The sequence below is a fragment of the Lolium perenne genome, chromosome 3 (assembly GCF_019359855.2).
Source record: "Lolium perenne isolate Kyuss_39 chromosome 3, Kyuss_2.0, whole genome shotgun sequence".
NCBI lineage: Eukaryota > Viridiplantae > Streptophyta > Magnoliopsida > Poales > Poaceae > Lolium > Lolium perenne.
The window spans coordinates 250,130,961-250,147,333 of record NC_067246.2 but is presented as its reverse complement, the minus strand read 5'-3'; the positions used below and the strand labels follow the sequence as shown (position 1 = coordinate 250,147,333).

Here is a 16,373-nt window from a genome sequence, read left to right as displayed (position 1 = left end):
TTAGGATGGACCAGATACAGAATATAGTGGGATCACATGTGAACTTGTATAAGAGGGAATGCAAACCAATATGTTTAGCATTCATATGTGAGCGTCATGCCAAGTCAGAGAAACAAGTCAATAATGCAGCTTCTGAAGAACAAGATGGCACACAAAATTATTATCTAGTAGTATGACAAGTTTATTTGTACTACAGGCTAGATAGCAGAGTGATAGCATGCCAAACTAAGTCCTTACTTTGTTAGCTTACAATGAACTAGATACAAAACAATGGCATCACCTGTAGTATAGGGAATGCAAGCCAACATGTTAATGGAGTAAAAAATTGGTACAAACAACATAGTAGCAGGCCATAATTTTTGTAACAACGACTGAGCAAGATAAAGTTATGATGGCTAGATCTACAGAGCAGGGAATGTAAACCAAATATAGAAGTTGCGATGCTAAAAGCTATAGAGCAGGGAATGCGAACCAACATGTGCAATTACTTAAAATTGGCCGTGAACTAAATAATAGCAGGATGTTACTATAATAGCTAGGAATAAAACAGATAGGAGTTATAATGGCATCACTCATAAACTTGTAGATAAGGGAAACAAATCAATTTGTTTCGGGATACAAAGTTGTAATGAGCAACACATATAGGCAGTTACTTTGTTAGCTTACGACGAAGTAGATAGAAATAACAATGGCATCACCTGTAGTACAGGGAATGCAAACCAACATGTTCAGGGAGAACAATATTGGCATGAACAAAATAGTAGCAGCCTATAATTTTTTTAACAACGACTGAGCAAGATAGAAGTTATGATGGCTACATCTACAGAGCAGGGAATGCATACCAAAATGTTCAATCGCTTAAAGTTAGCAATGAACTAGAAAATAGAAAGGTGTTACGGTCATATCTAGGGATTAACTAAAAGAGCTTCAGACAAACAAGCATCTGAACCCAGAACATGGCGCTAAAACAAGGGACTTACATTAGGAGAAGCACTCTGTGGGAGTCACAGCAGATCTTCCTGGGGTTGATAGATCTGGTGATGAAGTACGCTACATGTGCTACTTGGGGTTGGAGAGACGGCCATTACACTTCATGGTTACTCATCTCATCTTCAAAAACGTAACGGCGCGTCGTTAGCACAAAAAGGTTCCCCCAAGATTAAACAAGAACTTGCAGGCAAGCAATAGAAAAGTGACAGAAGAAGAGTTTAGATCATGCACGGCGCCGGTGAAGCAGATCCGGTTCATGCACAGCGGTGTCGGTGAGCAAGATCCGATGCGGTGGACGACGGATCCGGTGAAGCGGCTCCGGTGGGGTGGACGATACCGCAGCTGAAGCGACTGCGGTAGACTGCTGGATGAGCATATGGTTTCGAGGTTCGGCGGGGATGATCCGGTCCGGTTGATGACGGCGTCGATGAAGCGGCTCCGGCAGGCAGCCGGATGACGAGGATCGCGAGGCCTCGGGTAGGCCAGGGAAGTCCGGCGGGGATGTTCCGGTGCGGTGGTCGTGGAGGTGGGAGAGAGGGACTTGGGAAGTTTCGGTGGGTGGTCTGAGGGAAATGAATTTTTTTTGGGAGGGTTTCCGGGCTAGGGAGGCGGTGATCCAAAAAATGACGGGCATACCCCCCACCAACCGACTTTGCTGCCATCTCCACAGGGGTAGAATGGGAATTTGGAAGCGTGTGAAATTTTTGTATTTTGTGGGCGGGAAGTTTTGCCGCTATGAGACGAAGTCTTGTGGATTGCGCTCCCATAGTCCAACCATGGGAGAGCTTCTTCTTCAGCGCATCTCCACATATCTATGATCACCGTATGGATTCCAAGCTTCAAGGAAATGTTATCTTCGAGTTGGCTCATCTTGAACTTGCACTTCATTTCTTCATTCTCTATCATGTCGATGTCTTGACGTTAAAATTGAGGCATCACTTCATGTTCATCTTCAAGACATACTTGACACTTGATATTCTTCATCAATTTCTTCTTATTGAAACCTTGAAGCCAACATATGGTTCAAGCATTGCCTATGGACAACTCCTACAAATATAATTCAATGGAAATATTAGTCCATAGGGATTGCCATTAATTACCAAAACCACACATGGGGGCTCCATCCACTTTCACCACTGCTGGCTAGCATTTGGCTATGTAATTTGCAGGGATATAAAATGCGTAGCCAATGTTATGCCGAAACGTTGATTCATTTCCGTTTCGGAAAATTTTTGGCACTCCTATGGCCAAAAATTAGCAAAGGTCATGCCGAACTTTTTCCATAAGAACATTTCTGTTTTTACTATCTAAATGCATTTTTGTAGTGTGGCCATGTTGACCGGTAACCACAACGAAGAGGCCAGCCCTTCTCAGCCAAAAAGTGTGGAAGAAGAAGCTAGAGAGAATAATACAGCCCGTTGGGATTTTTATAAGGAGCCTGTACGCGTCGAGAACATGATGGATACAATTGATTGCACTGAGGAGAATGACGAGGATGGCAACGATGAGGAGATGGGCAATGAGGAGAGGGGCGATGAGGAGATGGGGGATGAGGGTGGCAATGTTGGCGTCGAGACCACCGATGGCGGAAAACGCACATAAGGTAGCCAAGTTGTGAGGGCTCGGAAGGATAGGAGCCGAAACACGATTGTCACTGAAAGGGAAAAATTTACTGAAGTGAGCGCCAGTGGAAAGCCTATAGTGCCTATAAAACTTGGGCAGGGTACGGCAACCAAGTGGGATGCATTCTTCGAGAAGTCGTCCCAATCCACGAGATCGACTTAAGGCACCCTAGAAAATGACATTTTCTCATCATTCTCATTAGTAAGCTGCACAGACGATACAAGTTCCCGCCAAAATACGATAATGAAGATCTCAAAGAGAATTCCATAAACAGCTACACCATCACAAAGATGATCACAGCCTTGGCCAGCTGGAGAACTAGGGTTAAAAAATGATTGCTGATGGTGTCACTTCTGAGGAGATCCATAGGAAGGATCGAGTCAACGAAGATGACCTTAGGATTTTCCGGGGAAGGGTTGAACTAGCTTCAGATAAGAGTAACTCGGGAATGTGGATTCGGTCGAAAAACGTAGGTAAGCACCATCTCAGAAGTGGTGGTTACTTCACAACAGAGCCCAAATGGGACAAGGAAGACGCTGAGCTTTGGAAAAACTATCAAGAGAATCCCTACTCGAAATACCCTTCCAAGCAGGCTAGGAACTTTATCAGGGCTCGATACATGCTGGACAAGAAAACCAAAAAACTCAGAATGGATGAAAAGGTGAAGAAGTTTGAGAAATTTTTGAACGAATTTCAAGAAACCACCCCTGCTGAGAGCTCCTCCAATGGGTCGACAAAGACCTTGCGGGACAATTGTTTTAACATGGCGATGAACAAGGTCAAGGGCGTATCGGAGTCTAAGAAGCCGTCGGGTGGCCGTGTGGTCGGCCATGGTAAGGACAACTAGGCTGAACATTATCAAGAGAACGCGGCCATGCGAAAGGAGAGAATGAGGGAAACGTCGTGTTTGCAACATGCGACTTTGCCGCATATAGTACAAGACGAAGTGGAAAAGTTCATTGGCCAACTCTATCCTCACATCGTCGAATCGATAGGGACTTGAATTGATGTATGTTAAATAGGGCCGCCTCCAGCAATGCCCAGTTTTACCGGCAGCAACTCTACCCAGGACGTGGCGGCAACGACAAATGCTTCGTGGACGACACCACACGCCAACATCACGGCGCCACAGGGTTTACCCGGTTAGCCAATTTTCAGGTTTTAGATTTTGCAATTTTTTTTGTTGTTATTTACTTATTCAAGATTATTATTACATCATTAATTTTTTTATTAAAAGAATTTTTTATAATTTAAACAATAAAGAAGTGTAACATCATGACCAATAGGAACGTGCGCACAGAGCACTTGGAACCAGGGCGGAAGGAACTAACACTAGTAGAAAAACGGCCAAAGGATTTGATCTTTAGTACCGATTTTCTTACGAATTGGTACTAAAGGTTGCGAACAGGTACTAAAGGTTGCATTAGTACCGGTTTCGCTGCCAGGGCGACGACAACCTTTAGTACCGGTTCGTTGGGATCTTTATTACCGGTTCGTGATACGAACCGGTACTAAAGTGTATCGCGTCAAAATTGAGATGGAGGTGGGGCCAACGGTACACCTTTAGTACCGGTTCGTATAACGAATCGGTACTAAAGGGTCTCTAGCCTTTTTTTGCTCCCCACACACCCTCCCCCCGTGGGTCGCCTATTTTTTCTTTGTAAAATACAAAAGAAAATGATTAAAAATTCAAAAAATAAAATCCTTCGAGATTCTTGTATGTTGTGCAACCTACTATTCAGTGAAATTAAGAAATTCAAATTTTGACTTTTGTTGCCAAAAAAGTTTGAAAAATGGTCAAACGGCTTTTCTGGTTGCATACGATATCAGGAAAAAACATATAATATATCAAAGCGACAAATGCTGCGTGGACGACACCACATGCCAACATCACGGTATACCCGGTTAGCCAATTTTTAGATTCTCAAAATTCCAAATGGAAATATGAAAGCAGGAACATTTTAGTTTTCGCCAGAAATTCAAGATTTTATATATTTTTATTTTTTAAATTTAAATTAATAATTCCTTCCTGCATAAAGATTACTATTACTTAACCATAAAGGTTAGTAAATTTTTAGGTTTACAAAATTTCAGGTTTTAGATTTTGCAAAAACAAATTAAAATTTAAAATATATTTAAAAAGTAAAAAAAATTAAAATTTATTGTTTATTTATTTATTCAATATTATTTTTACATCTTTACTTTTGTTTATTAAAATAATCATGTGGAATTCAAACAATAAAGAAGTGTGATATCGTGACCAACATGTTAATAGGATTGATATGATACTACTATCAATAACATGCACGCGAAGCACTTGGAAGTGAGATGGAAAGGAACTCGAAAGTTAAACATGCTAGTGCTGGAGTAGTGAGAGGATGGCGACCGAGCGGGCAGTTTGACCACGGGTAAGTAATTTGACTAGAGATAAGTGTAGTTAGAGACTAAACTTGTCAAATAACTAAAATATTAGAAATTCGAAAAAAAAGAATAGACAAAAAGAGGGAGTGGAAAATAATTCGAAAAAATAGATAAAAAGAGGGAGCGAAAAAATAGATAAAGAAATTTGATATAAAAGAAATGGCACCGGTACCCTTTAGTACCGGTTTGTGTTACGAAACGGTATCAAAGATCTTCAGCCCCGCGGGCTCCTTCGTGCCCACGTGGAGGCACCTTTAGTACCGGTTCGTAAGGAACCGGTACCAAAGGAGGGGAGGCTTTAGGGCATCTCCAACCGGGCGACCCAAACGGACGCGCTGAGCCGTCCGTTTTGGGCCGTTTGGGTGGCCGATCGGACGCGCGGACGGAGCCCCGCGTCCGCGCGTCCATTTGGGTCGCGCCCTGCACCCAACGCGGCAGATTTGGGTCGCGGCGCCGTATAGTACGTTTTTCTTGTAAACTCACTATAAAAACACAAAATAAATTATAGAAAATATATAAAATAGTTCAAATGCTCAAAATTTATTACACATTACATTGTCCACGTAATCAAGGATAAAGTATTATTCAAATAAAATGAAAAAACGATACAAATGCTCTAGGCTTCCGGATTTCCTTCATCATTGTTGTTTGCACCATTGTTGCCTACATGCTGTCAGACGTGCTCGATCAAATCAGCCTGCAGCTGGTTGTGTACAGCTAGATCTCGAATTTCATGGTGTGCATGATGATGCCGGACCACCTTATCTCGAATTACATTGTCCAGTCATTATCATAGAGTGAATCATCCCGCTCTACCTCAACAATCATGTTATGCATGATTACACAAGCGGTCATCACCTCCCACAGAGTTTGCACATCCCAGGCTCTGGAAGGGTGTCTGACGATAGCCCAACGTGCTTGGAGGATGCCAAACGCCCGCTCGACATCTTTCCGGGCTGCCTCTTGCTCTTTGGCAAACCTTGCCTCCTGCTCTGAGTTGGGTTTTCGGATTGTCTTCACGAGTGTAGCCCAAGGTGGATAGATACCATCAGCAAGGTAGTACCCCTTGGTGTAGTGGTGGCCATTGATCTCAAAATACACATCAGGGGACTGACCGTACGCTAGCCTATCAAACAGCGGAGAGCCCTGCAGCACATTGATGTCATTGTGCGAGCCAACCATTCCGAAGAATGAGTGCCAAATCCATGTATCCTGTGAAGCAACAGCTTCAAGAATGACTGTGCACCCCTCAGAATGACCGCTGTATGCCCCTGTCAACCAAAGGGGCAGTTCTTTCACTCCGAGTGCATGCAGTCTATACTGCCAAGCATCCCAGGAAACCCCCTGGAAGCGTTGATTGACAACAAACGAGTTGTGTCCTCTGCATTAGGTTGCCGGAGGTATTGTTCTCCGAACGAACCGATCACTCCTCTACAGAACCTGTACATCGCTTCCAAGCCGGTAGACTCACTCATGCGCGTGTACTCATCTACGAAATCACCGGGAACGCCATATGCGAGCATCCTAATCGATGTCGTGCATTTCTGGTACGAAGAGAGGCCTACCTTGCCAATTGCATCCACTTTCGCGTTGAAGTAGTCGTCGTAGAGCTTGACGCCATCCATTATCCGGCGGAACAACGGTCTGGACATCCGAAAACGACGGCGAAACATGGCCGGCGTGAACAATGCCTTGGCTTGGAAGTAGTCGGTGAAGAGCTGGTCGTGGCCGCGTTCTCTTTTGCGGTCCAAGGCGGCCGCGCGCCCCGGCAAGGACCCCCGGTGCACGGGGATCTGCGAGACAATGTGCTCGTGGATGATCAGCGCAGCATCCATGAAAAATTCGTCGTCGGAGTCCTCGTCTGACGACGTGTCGATGAAGTTCTTGAAGAAGTAGTCGTCGTCGCTGTCCACCATGATCTACAGATGAAAAGGGACAAATTTTAGTATGCCCATTTCATCGAACACCTCGCAGGCGGAGGCCATCCAATGTGCCCGTAGGGACCTGCAGGCCATGGCCGTCTAGGCCGACTTGCGGTCTGCAAACACGGTGCACGAGAGCTCACCTCCGGCGGCAATGGCGCAGCTGCGAACGGCGGGACGTCTCGCGACGGTGGGAGGACAACAGTGACGGCGACAACGTCCTCCGACTCTGCTACGACGCGGCGAAAGCAGCGCGGGGCCGCGACCTATGCTTCCGCCCCGCTTGCCGGCGTCTCGACGACGGTGGCCGGCGTTGACGCCGCTCCCAAATCGCCGGCCCTTGGCTGGCGGCGGAGCGGCGGGAGATGTGTGCGAGGGGTTTGTGTTTTGGGAGACAGGCGGGCCAGGGGCGGACAAGGGGAGGACGCGAGCGACCAGCATTCGGCGTCCGCGGCCACGCAAACTCGTCCCAGATTTGGGCCGGGTTTGGGTCGTCCCGGACGCCGCGGCCATCCGTTTTAGGGATGGGTCCGCGCGCTGGGCCGCGTTTTTGTCCGGTTGGACCCATCCGGACGCGCGGGCGCGGTTTGGGTCGCCCGGTTGGAGATGCCCTTAGTCCCGAATCTTTAGTACCGGTTCCAAAACCGGTACTAAGGCCTCTGGAACCGGTACTAAGGGGTTTTTTTTCTACTAGTGTAAGAAGTTAAGCATGCAAGTGATATCGGAGGAGTCTGAGGATGGGTGACCTTTAATCCCGATTCGCACCACAACCAAAACTAAAGGGAGGCCTTTAGTCCCGGTTGCAAAATCGAGACTAAAGATCCGTTTTTTACTAGTGAAGCCGTCAAAACCATCACTTAAAACGATTTTTCTCTCTAGATAGCTAGCTGTACGAGGTATCTTCTCAATGCATGGCAAGCAACCAGTGTAACAAAACAATGTGCGAAACCTCCAGTAGGCATCTCCTGGTCTAGACTACTAGCATGCATGGCCGCTATACGCACATGGAGTCAAAACAACGTATTCTCGGATGCTGCTGAACTCATCTCGTTCTGAAATTTGTTGGAGGGTGAAGCGATGGGATGACATGCACGTCTTCCCATGGTTTCGAAGCACTCTCTGAGACAGTGAGACTTCTTGTTGGAGGCAATGAGATGGCATGCATGCACGTTGTCACATTGACCTGAAGCTGCTGCATGGAGCACGAGCAGGATACTTCGCGATTGCAGTAGCGTTTACTGTACGTTTATTATTGTGATAAACCAGCTCCCGCGCTGTACTCCTTATCGTGATAGCATAATTATCTGGAGAACATGGGTGTCATTACTAACAAGGGCAGCACGCTGTACTCTGTCGTTTTAAAATACTCATATTCTTTTGATCATTAGTGGCATGGACACGGATCTCGCACAGTACACCTGGGCTATAAATACCACCCTAAAACACCTAAGAAAATCATCCCAAGCAACTAAACCCTGTTGAGCCATCAAATCAATCCACGCGATTACTGCATAGCTCGCTCGCTTGTTCCACCAATCGATCAGTGCAATGGCGCCCTCCAAGCTGGTCCTCTTCCTCGTTGTGAACCTGGCTCTCCTCGCCTCCGCCGCGCATGCCTGCGCTCCATACTGCCCCACCCCAAGCCCACCGCCACCGACGTTAACTTGCTCGGTTAACACTCTGAAGCTGAAAGTGTGTGCCAACGTGTTGAACCTGCTCAAGCTCAACCTCCCCGTGCCGGAGAATGAGGAGTGCTGCCCGCTGCTGTCCGGGCTCGCCAACCTTGATGCCTCCGTTTGTCTCTGCACTGCCATCAAGGCCGAGATCCTCGGCATCAAACTCAATGTACTTGCCGACTTCACCCTCCTCCTAAACCAGTGCCGCAAGACCTGCCCCGACAACTACACCTGCTCCATCTGATACATCGTCCATCAGAAAAGCATTAAACCTCGTCATCCCTCTACATGCAAATCACTCTCGTAACTTTCATGTCTTACCAATCTACCTACATATGTCTTCTTATTTGTTCCAGTACGACTGAGATGTTCATCCATCATTGTATCTCATTGTGAGATGTGGAAGTGATTCGCATAGTTGTAAAATCATGTACACATTTTGTATATTGTACGTACACGAAGAAGTTCGTTCATGTTGTCTTAAGTGTTATCTGAAAATGTGATATACCTTCTTTTTTGTACATGGGATCACGGGCAGATCTTAATCAAATCCATTTGTTTTCGCATATACCGACTGCCTCTTCTTCTTTCTTACATCTTTTTCTTTCACCAGTATTTTGTATAAGATACAGTATGGTGGCCCACGTGCATGATTTTTATTTATTAAAGGGTAATCCTTCACCCATATTGATTCACACAGCCGTATATATTAGTTGTGATGTTTCGATTAAAACTAGAAGCAAGCACGGCTACAACGCCAGAGGGACAAAGTGGAGGCAGCTGCTGTGATCCGACCACCGGCCGGTGCTTGATGGATTTAGGCAGTGCGATGGGAGGAGCCTGGTCATGTTGTGGTCATAGATGATAGAGTGACAGAGAGCGAGGGAGACTCAGATTGAAGTATGAGGATATGTTTGTGTCGCAAGCGGCCACTCCAAATGTCAGGCGTTGGAGTAGCAGGAAGCTAGCATATATTTTTTTAGTTTAATCCTCGTAGTGAACGAATATGCGCCACACCATTGCTGAGTTAATACACTTTGGTGTTAAATCCTATTTTCTAAGATTTACTTTTTTTTTAAAACTTAAGAACCTAAATTAGCGTCAAGAAATGTGGGTGCACTTACTAGACAACCAATCATGGTTCCATGTTAGTTGATATTCCGAGCAACCGTCGTCTCCAATTGATTGAACCCATACCCAGAAATCATGCGTCCCCACGAGGTGCAAAAATGAGCATATACGGATCAAAAATATTATTGAAAACAATTGAGAAATTAATCTTGTCAACAGCAACAATATTTCGACAGGTTCATCAGACCAACCATAAAGCAACACTCTCACCCAATCTCGAACATATTATTCATAGTGCTAATTCGAGGTGGTAAATTATGTGTGTCATAACATTTGTTCAATTTATCAAAGTGTATATTCCAACCTCGTGATGCTTAATTTTCTCTGTAAATAGAACACTAGATTTTGCATACTTTTTTTTGGCATTTTTTAGATTAAAAATATCTTAGACTGCATCATATATCATTAAATTTAGAAATGGTGTTTTGACATATATCGACCATATCCCTAAATCTGAATATGCATCTATGTATTATATAGTAAAAGCAATATATGGAAATCTTATAGAGCCAGCAAGTTGATCCATATCATTTAAATTAATTTTGACAGTAAGATCTAAAATATATGGCTGAGATTTATAAAAAAAAATAGTAGTTACATACCATGTTAGACACACTATGTTAAGAAGATCATGTCAGTACTCTTTTAATTAATAAGATAATAATAATGGGTTAAACATGTACTTTTACACCGTTAATAGTTATGTATTCATTTAAGAGTTATATATATTTTCGGTACCACAACTTGTATTAGATGTGCACTTTAGAACCACATCTTAAAAAACGTGAACCCACGGTACCACTACATGTATTGAGCGAGCAAATAGGTACCAAATCATCCTAGAGCTGACATGTGGGGTTGTAAATATTCCTTCAGTGTTGTGGTGGTTATGCCGCCCCTTTCATTCACACTTGTAAGAGCATGACGGCCATCTGCTCATGCACGTCGTATGGACACCAGCTAGTCGAGCAAGCTAGACACACATGGTCAGCTAGTCGAGCAAGCTAGACACACATGGCCGGCATGCTTGTAGGGCGCGATTGGTAGGTTGCACTACCTGGAAACAAGCCCTAGGGTGCAGAAAGTGGGCGGATTGGCTGGTTGATCTCCTCATGTGTAGTGGCTGGACCGTGCGTCAAAGCAGCTTTGGGCCAGCCCCGGTGTGTACACCCGAATCGGTCGTTTCCCTAGATGAAGGCCGACTCGCTGCAATCGAGCGCTCGCTATATGCAACCTTGAATGTGGTCTTGCTCCCCCAATCCTCCTTAATCTTCATCAGCTCTACTCACATTTAATCAACATAACAATACTTCAAATAAAAATAAGTTGTACATAAAAATATGTGCGTCGACGAGGCCATTCCATTCTGACTATCGATTTCAAGACTTCTTTGTTGTAAATCTCCAATTTCGTGTTCTTGTTTGAAGCTTTTTTTACCGAATTTCATAATGTTTATCGCACACATTTTGTCGTTTAAAATTTCATTTGATGAATAGCTTCACCTTGCCGTTTCGCACACTTCCCATGTTGTAAATTTTTCGTTTCAACGGTCGTAGACAAATATATATGCAACTCGCTAGTATAATGTGACTTGTGTAGATGTGTGCGGTGGTGGCATGGTGGTATTTCTTCGCGCCATGTGCGCGGCTTCGTAGATGGAACATGGTGCTAGTTGTGGTTGTCATAGGTGTCTTACATATAGGCATCATAATCTCCTTGGCCACCGTTAGCGACAGCGATATGGCAGTCTTTCCACGCGCGGACGTGGTGTTCGCTGTGGTAGTGAGTAGTGTCTTGCACGTAATCAGAGTACCCTGCTTCAAGAGCTATATAAGGTGGTGGAGCTGCTCGTGGTTGTGTCCATCTTCGTGGTGATCCACTTGCTGCACCAACGGCACTCGCTGGCCCTCCCATCATGCTTGGTGGTCTGCATGCTCTCCCTTCCGACCTGCACTGCGTACTCAGCGCCGACCTTCTCAAACCTTCAGCATTTTTTCAAAACCAAGTTTGGCACCAACGATGAAGTGTCGCGGGCGCAGCGAAAGGCGGCAAAAATGCCGTCACAGCTCACAGCGAGTTCCACTCCGTTGAGTTCCGTGCGCTGATGGCAAGCATGCTGATGGAGCTCGTGTATCGGTGGCTACTTCTAGTGCTGACCACCGTTACTTGGTTTCAAGTGTGGTGGTGCGAGGTAAGCTCACCACGTGAACAAGTGGCGAGACTCAACCTGAGTAGAGAGGCAACCAAACAAATAGGCCATAGGATCCCTAGAAATGAACCCAACTCCCATGCGAGCGACCAAATGAAAGGCACAATAAGTTTTTTGGTCGCACACTGCAGTCATGCCTCCCTAGCGCCTTCCCCCGGTAGTCCAAACACTACAGGAATCCGGCAATATGCCGACGGCCTACGGCCCTCGGCGTAGGACAGACTTGCCCTCGGCGTACGATACGCCGACGGGGACCCTCGGCGTAGCTCCTCGGGGAAGGTGGGCCTCGGCGGAGGCCACGTGGCCCTCGGCGTAGCGCCGCCCGTCGGCGTAGACGGAGAGGGCCGACGGCAGGCCCCACCCGTCGGCGTACGGGCCGTCGGCGCAGCTCGCTAACAGGCACCGTCAAGGTGACGGCCGTTACGGCTACGCCGAGGGGCGCACCGTCGGCATACGTCCACACGTGGCAGGACCTGGGCGTCCCTGGGCGACGGTACACCGAGGGCCTCCCCGTCGGGGTACCTCCACACGTGGCGCGGCCTGGGCGTCCCTGGGCGACGGTACGCCGAGGGCCTCCCCGTCGGGGTACCTCCACACGTGGCGCGGCCTGGGCGTCCCTGGGCGACGGTACGCCGAGGGCCTCCCCGTCGGGGTACCTCCACACGTGGCGCGGCCTGGGCGTCCCTGGGCGGCGGACGCTACGCCGAGGGCCTCACCGTCGGGGTAGGGGCGACCATTTGGTCCATTTCTGGACGCGTGGCGCGCCCTGGTGGAACCTGGGAGCTACCCCGAGGGTATACCCGTCGGCGTAGAGGGTGCAATTTGGTTCATTTTTTTCGTTTTTTGCTGTTTCGCGCGTTTTCCAGATTTGACAGGATACACAAGCACATATAATTCACATGAAATTCATAGGCATGAAGTGCAAATACATATAACATCAAGTGCATACATAGTGTCATAGTACCATAGGTTGCATACATAGTGTCATAGTGACATGGGATGCATACATAGTGCCATAGTGTGCATACATGCATGGTGCCATAGTGTGCATAAGATACATGGGACTACTAGAGGAGCTCGTCGCCGCTAGACACCGGCCCGGGCCGATTCCTTCCGGTAGAAGCTGCGGAAGAACCACCGGGAGAAGGACCGGGAGAAGTACCGGGAGAAGTACCGGGAGAAGTACCGGGTGTAGCACCGGGAGAAGGACCACCATGATGAACCGGTGTCATGTCCCTCCCACCACCCTGGTTTCCGGAACATCCCGTTCCCTACACACATGTTCCCGAGATGTTAGCAATTTGCGAGGCAAAGGAAAGCCGTAGTATTCGGTTTGGCGAAGAACTTACCGTTGTTCTCCCATAGTACTCCGCAGCGAAATTTTCCTTCGATGGCATGTTTGGCGCCGGCCCCGGAAAGGGAGGCATCGGCCCTAAATCCGCTGTCTGTCCAGTTTGATTGGCCACAAACGACGCCTGCAAGATAGTTTACATGTCAGTCTTTGCAGAAATGAAGCATCAAACTAGGGGAAAGTGGGACTTGTCATCATTTGCGAAAACAAAGGTTGGAACTTACATGTATATATGCCATGTACTCCATGAACTGCTGCTGGTGCTGGTTGAAGGCCACCTGATATTCTTGATGAGCGGCCACGTAGGCCGCCTCGAAGTCAGGCTACAATTTCACAAATTCATGTCTCGTTAGCACTTAGCAATGTATGAACGAAAGTAGGAAAGAGGATGGAAATGAGGGAAACTTACGTCGTATGCGGGTTGTTGCCGAGCCCGGCGACGAGGCGGGAGAGGGGGGCTGTCCTTGGTGAGTCCCGCCTTGAGAAGCGTGAAGGTCGTGGTGAGGGTATGCTTGACGGCCTTGTTCAGCATGGCGAGACGGCCATGCGGCAACCCTCCGGACGACAGGACCAACGACTCCTCGTCGACCTCCGCGCTCATGGGGTCATCCACCTCCGGGTGACGATGCCTCACCATCTCGCAGTAGTTCTCGACGTCCTCGGCGTAGGTGCCGAAGTACTCAGGGAGCGAGGGCTGAGGCTGCGAGAGATCGGGCTTCTTAAGCCGCATCTTGTTGTATATCTCGAGGTCAGACATCTCCTCCTCGGGTCCTAACGCGGCCCTCTGCATCGCGAAAGGAAATGTTGTGAGTACCAACTTTGAACCTGAAGGAAAATAAAATGTATACATACCGTCTTCCCCTTGTAGCGCTCGTAGCTGAGGTTTCCCCCACAGTGTGTGCCACCGTCGCCTCGGTTCTCCGCGTTCCGCCTCGCCACGGCTGCAAAGTCCTCGTCCATCTTGAGCCACCTCGTCCTAACCATCTCCTCCCATGCCTCGGCATGCGGCTCGCCCAATCGGGATAACCTGAAAATGCAATACTCAACTCAATCTAATGCAATCGCAACTTAGTAGCAATGTAGAATCTCATTGACATTTTACTCACCGACATGTAGTCCTCCACCGTCATCTCGTACTCGGCCTTAGCATTCTTACCGACAATGTCCGGCTTATGGACCCTCTCGCCTCTCTCTGCCCAGAAGTGACCCGCGGACGTGATCCTTTGGTTGTACCACACCTGCGGTGTCAACCTCTCACAAGTCGCCCGCAAAGTCTTGTTCGCGGCCGCCTCCTCAACCTCGGGCGCCACACGATAAAAACACTTCAATCATGCAAAAAACAATTGTGAGATTCATGAGTTAGAACATTGGGGTCATCAAATATGAACGAAGCTCGAGAAAATATGTCTTACCCAAAACTTTCTCATCACGGCCTCGGCAGCCGTCGGGAAGCCTACGCCGGGGGCACTCTCGTAGTCCGTCCAAGTAGTGGCTAGCTTCTTCTCGCCACCGTGACAGTGCCGAGGGGATAGTACTTGCCCGGCCAGAACTTCCTAAGCAAAGCTCCAATCATGCTGCTAGGCAGGCGCCCCTTGACCCCCGGAGGAAATATCCAATTGCTGCACATGAAAATCAAACATTAGCACATGAAAATCAAACATTAGTACATGAAAATCAAACATTAGTACATGAAAATCGAAATTGCCAAATTAGTACACTTACTCAGTGCCAGCAGGAATTATAAGGGTCTTCGCCTCATGGGTCTTAGGCTCCTTCCTCTCGTCGGGGACTCTCGCTTCCCCACGAATCTTCAGTGCCTTCGGCCGCCCATCCTCCTCCGGAGTCTCAAACCCGCGGCTAGAGTCCTCCTCGGCTCTAGACTCCGTCTCCGCCTCCTCTCTAGACGTCCCCTCCAAAAAGAACCCGGAAGCAACGTCGCCTGAAGCCGAGGGTGGTGGCTCAAAGTCCGGTCCTCCCCAGCCACCTCCACCTCCACCTCCACCTCCTCCCAAGCCACCTCCAGCTCCACCACCTCGTCCCCGTCCTCGTCCTCGTCCTCGTCCTCCTCCTCCTACCGCAAAGTCCTCGTAACGCGGATTGCGACGCGGTTCCCTCTCACTCCTTCTAACATTGTTCTTGCGTTGTTGCATCTTCTTAAGCAAGCTCGACGAGTCCTTCTTGCCGCCGCTCATATTGTTCAATCACCTGCATTGAGAAAGAGAAAACAATTAAGAAGCATGTTGAAAAATATATAAATAGTAAGCATAAAGACACTAAACAATTAAGAAGCATGTTCAAAAATATATAAATAGTAAGCATAAAGATACTAAACAATAAAGAAGCATGTTGAAAAAAAAAATACTAAGCATAAAGATACTAAACAAATAAGAAGCATGTTGAAATATAAACACATAAAAGACCCTCACCAGCCGTCATCAATCTCATCGTCAATCTCATTTTGTTTCTCCTTGCCACTATCACTATCACTATCTTTTGAGTAGTAAGTTGGATTTTGATAGACGGGTGGAGGCTCATCATCGCTATCATCTTCCACTTGTAACTTCTCGAGCATATCTATGTCCTTTAGATCCACCACCGACTCACCACGAGTTTCGCATCGTTCTGAGGTCCTCTTCAAGAACACATTCTAACTCAAAGTGCCCGAAGTCCTCTTCCTCTTGATAGAAAATTCCCTCGTATGTTACAGGGTCAATGTTGTTGTAATCGTCCTCGGAGGGAATCGGTAGGTTACCATGTGGCGATACCTGGAACACGACTTCCCAGCCGTTGAGGGCCGCTTTCTGGCATGGGTACGGCAAATAATAAACTTGCTTGGCTTGGTGAGCAACAATATAGACATCGGCTCCGGTATAGGTGGTGGAAGGCTTAACTTCAACTAACCCAATGGACTTGGTAATTCTCTGTCCACCTCTTGGGTCGAACCAATGACACTTGAACACAACGAGATTGAGTTGTTTGTTTGTACGATTGAAGGTCAGCTCGTATACATTCTCTAACCTCCCGTAGTAATCAAAGGTATCAGATCCTTT

General features: G+C 47.3%; 1 protein-coding gene and 1 long non-coding RNA gene across 2 annotated transcripts; one reads left to right on the top strand and one right to left on the bottom strand.

Moving 5' to 3' along the window:
• The first annotated feature begins 8,429 nt into the window (after positions 1–8,429).
• Positions 8,430–9,105, top strand: LOC127344689 (cortical cell-delineating protein-like). The gene has a single exon (XM_051371022.2). It carries the CDS (start codon positions 8,505–8,507, stop codon positions 8,874–8,876), a length of 372 nt encoding a protein of 123 aa, XP_051226982.1. The 5' UTR covers positions 8,430–8,504; the 3' UTR covers positions 8,877–9,105.
• A 3,879-nt stretch (positions 9,106–12,984) lies between these two features.
• LOC127344691 (uncharacterized) lies at positions 12,985–13,794 on the bottom strand. Its single transcript, XR_011754232.1, has 4 exons — positions 13,733–13,794; positions 13,548–13,646; positions 13,322–13,447; positions 12,985–13,243 (listed from the first exon to the last, which is right to left on the bottom strand). It is a non-coding gene; the product is annotated as an uncharacterized lncRNA (long non-coding RNA).
• Positions 13,795–16,373: the final 2,579 nt, after the last annotated feature.

What these genes read in the sequence shown, in the direction of transcription:
- LOC127344689 (XM_051371022.2), top strand. Translation starts at nt 8,505, where the DNA reads ATGGCGCCCTCCAAGCTGGTCCTCTTCCTCGTTGTGAACCTGGCTCTC.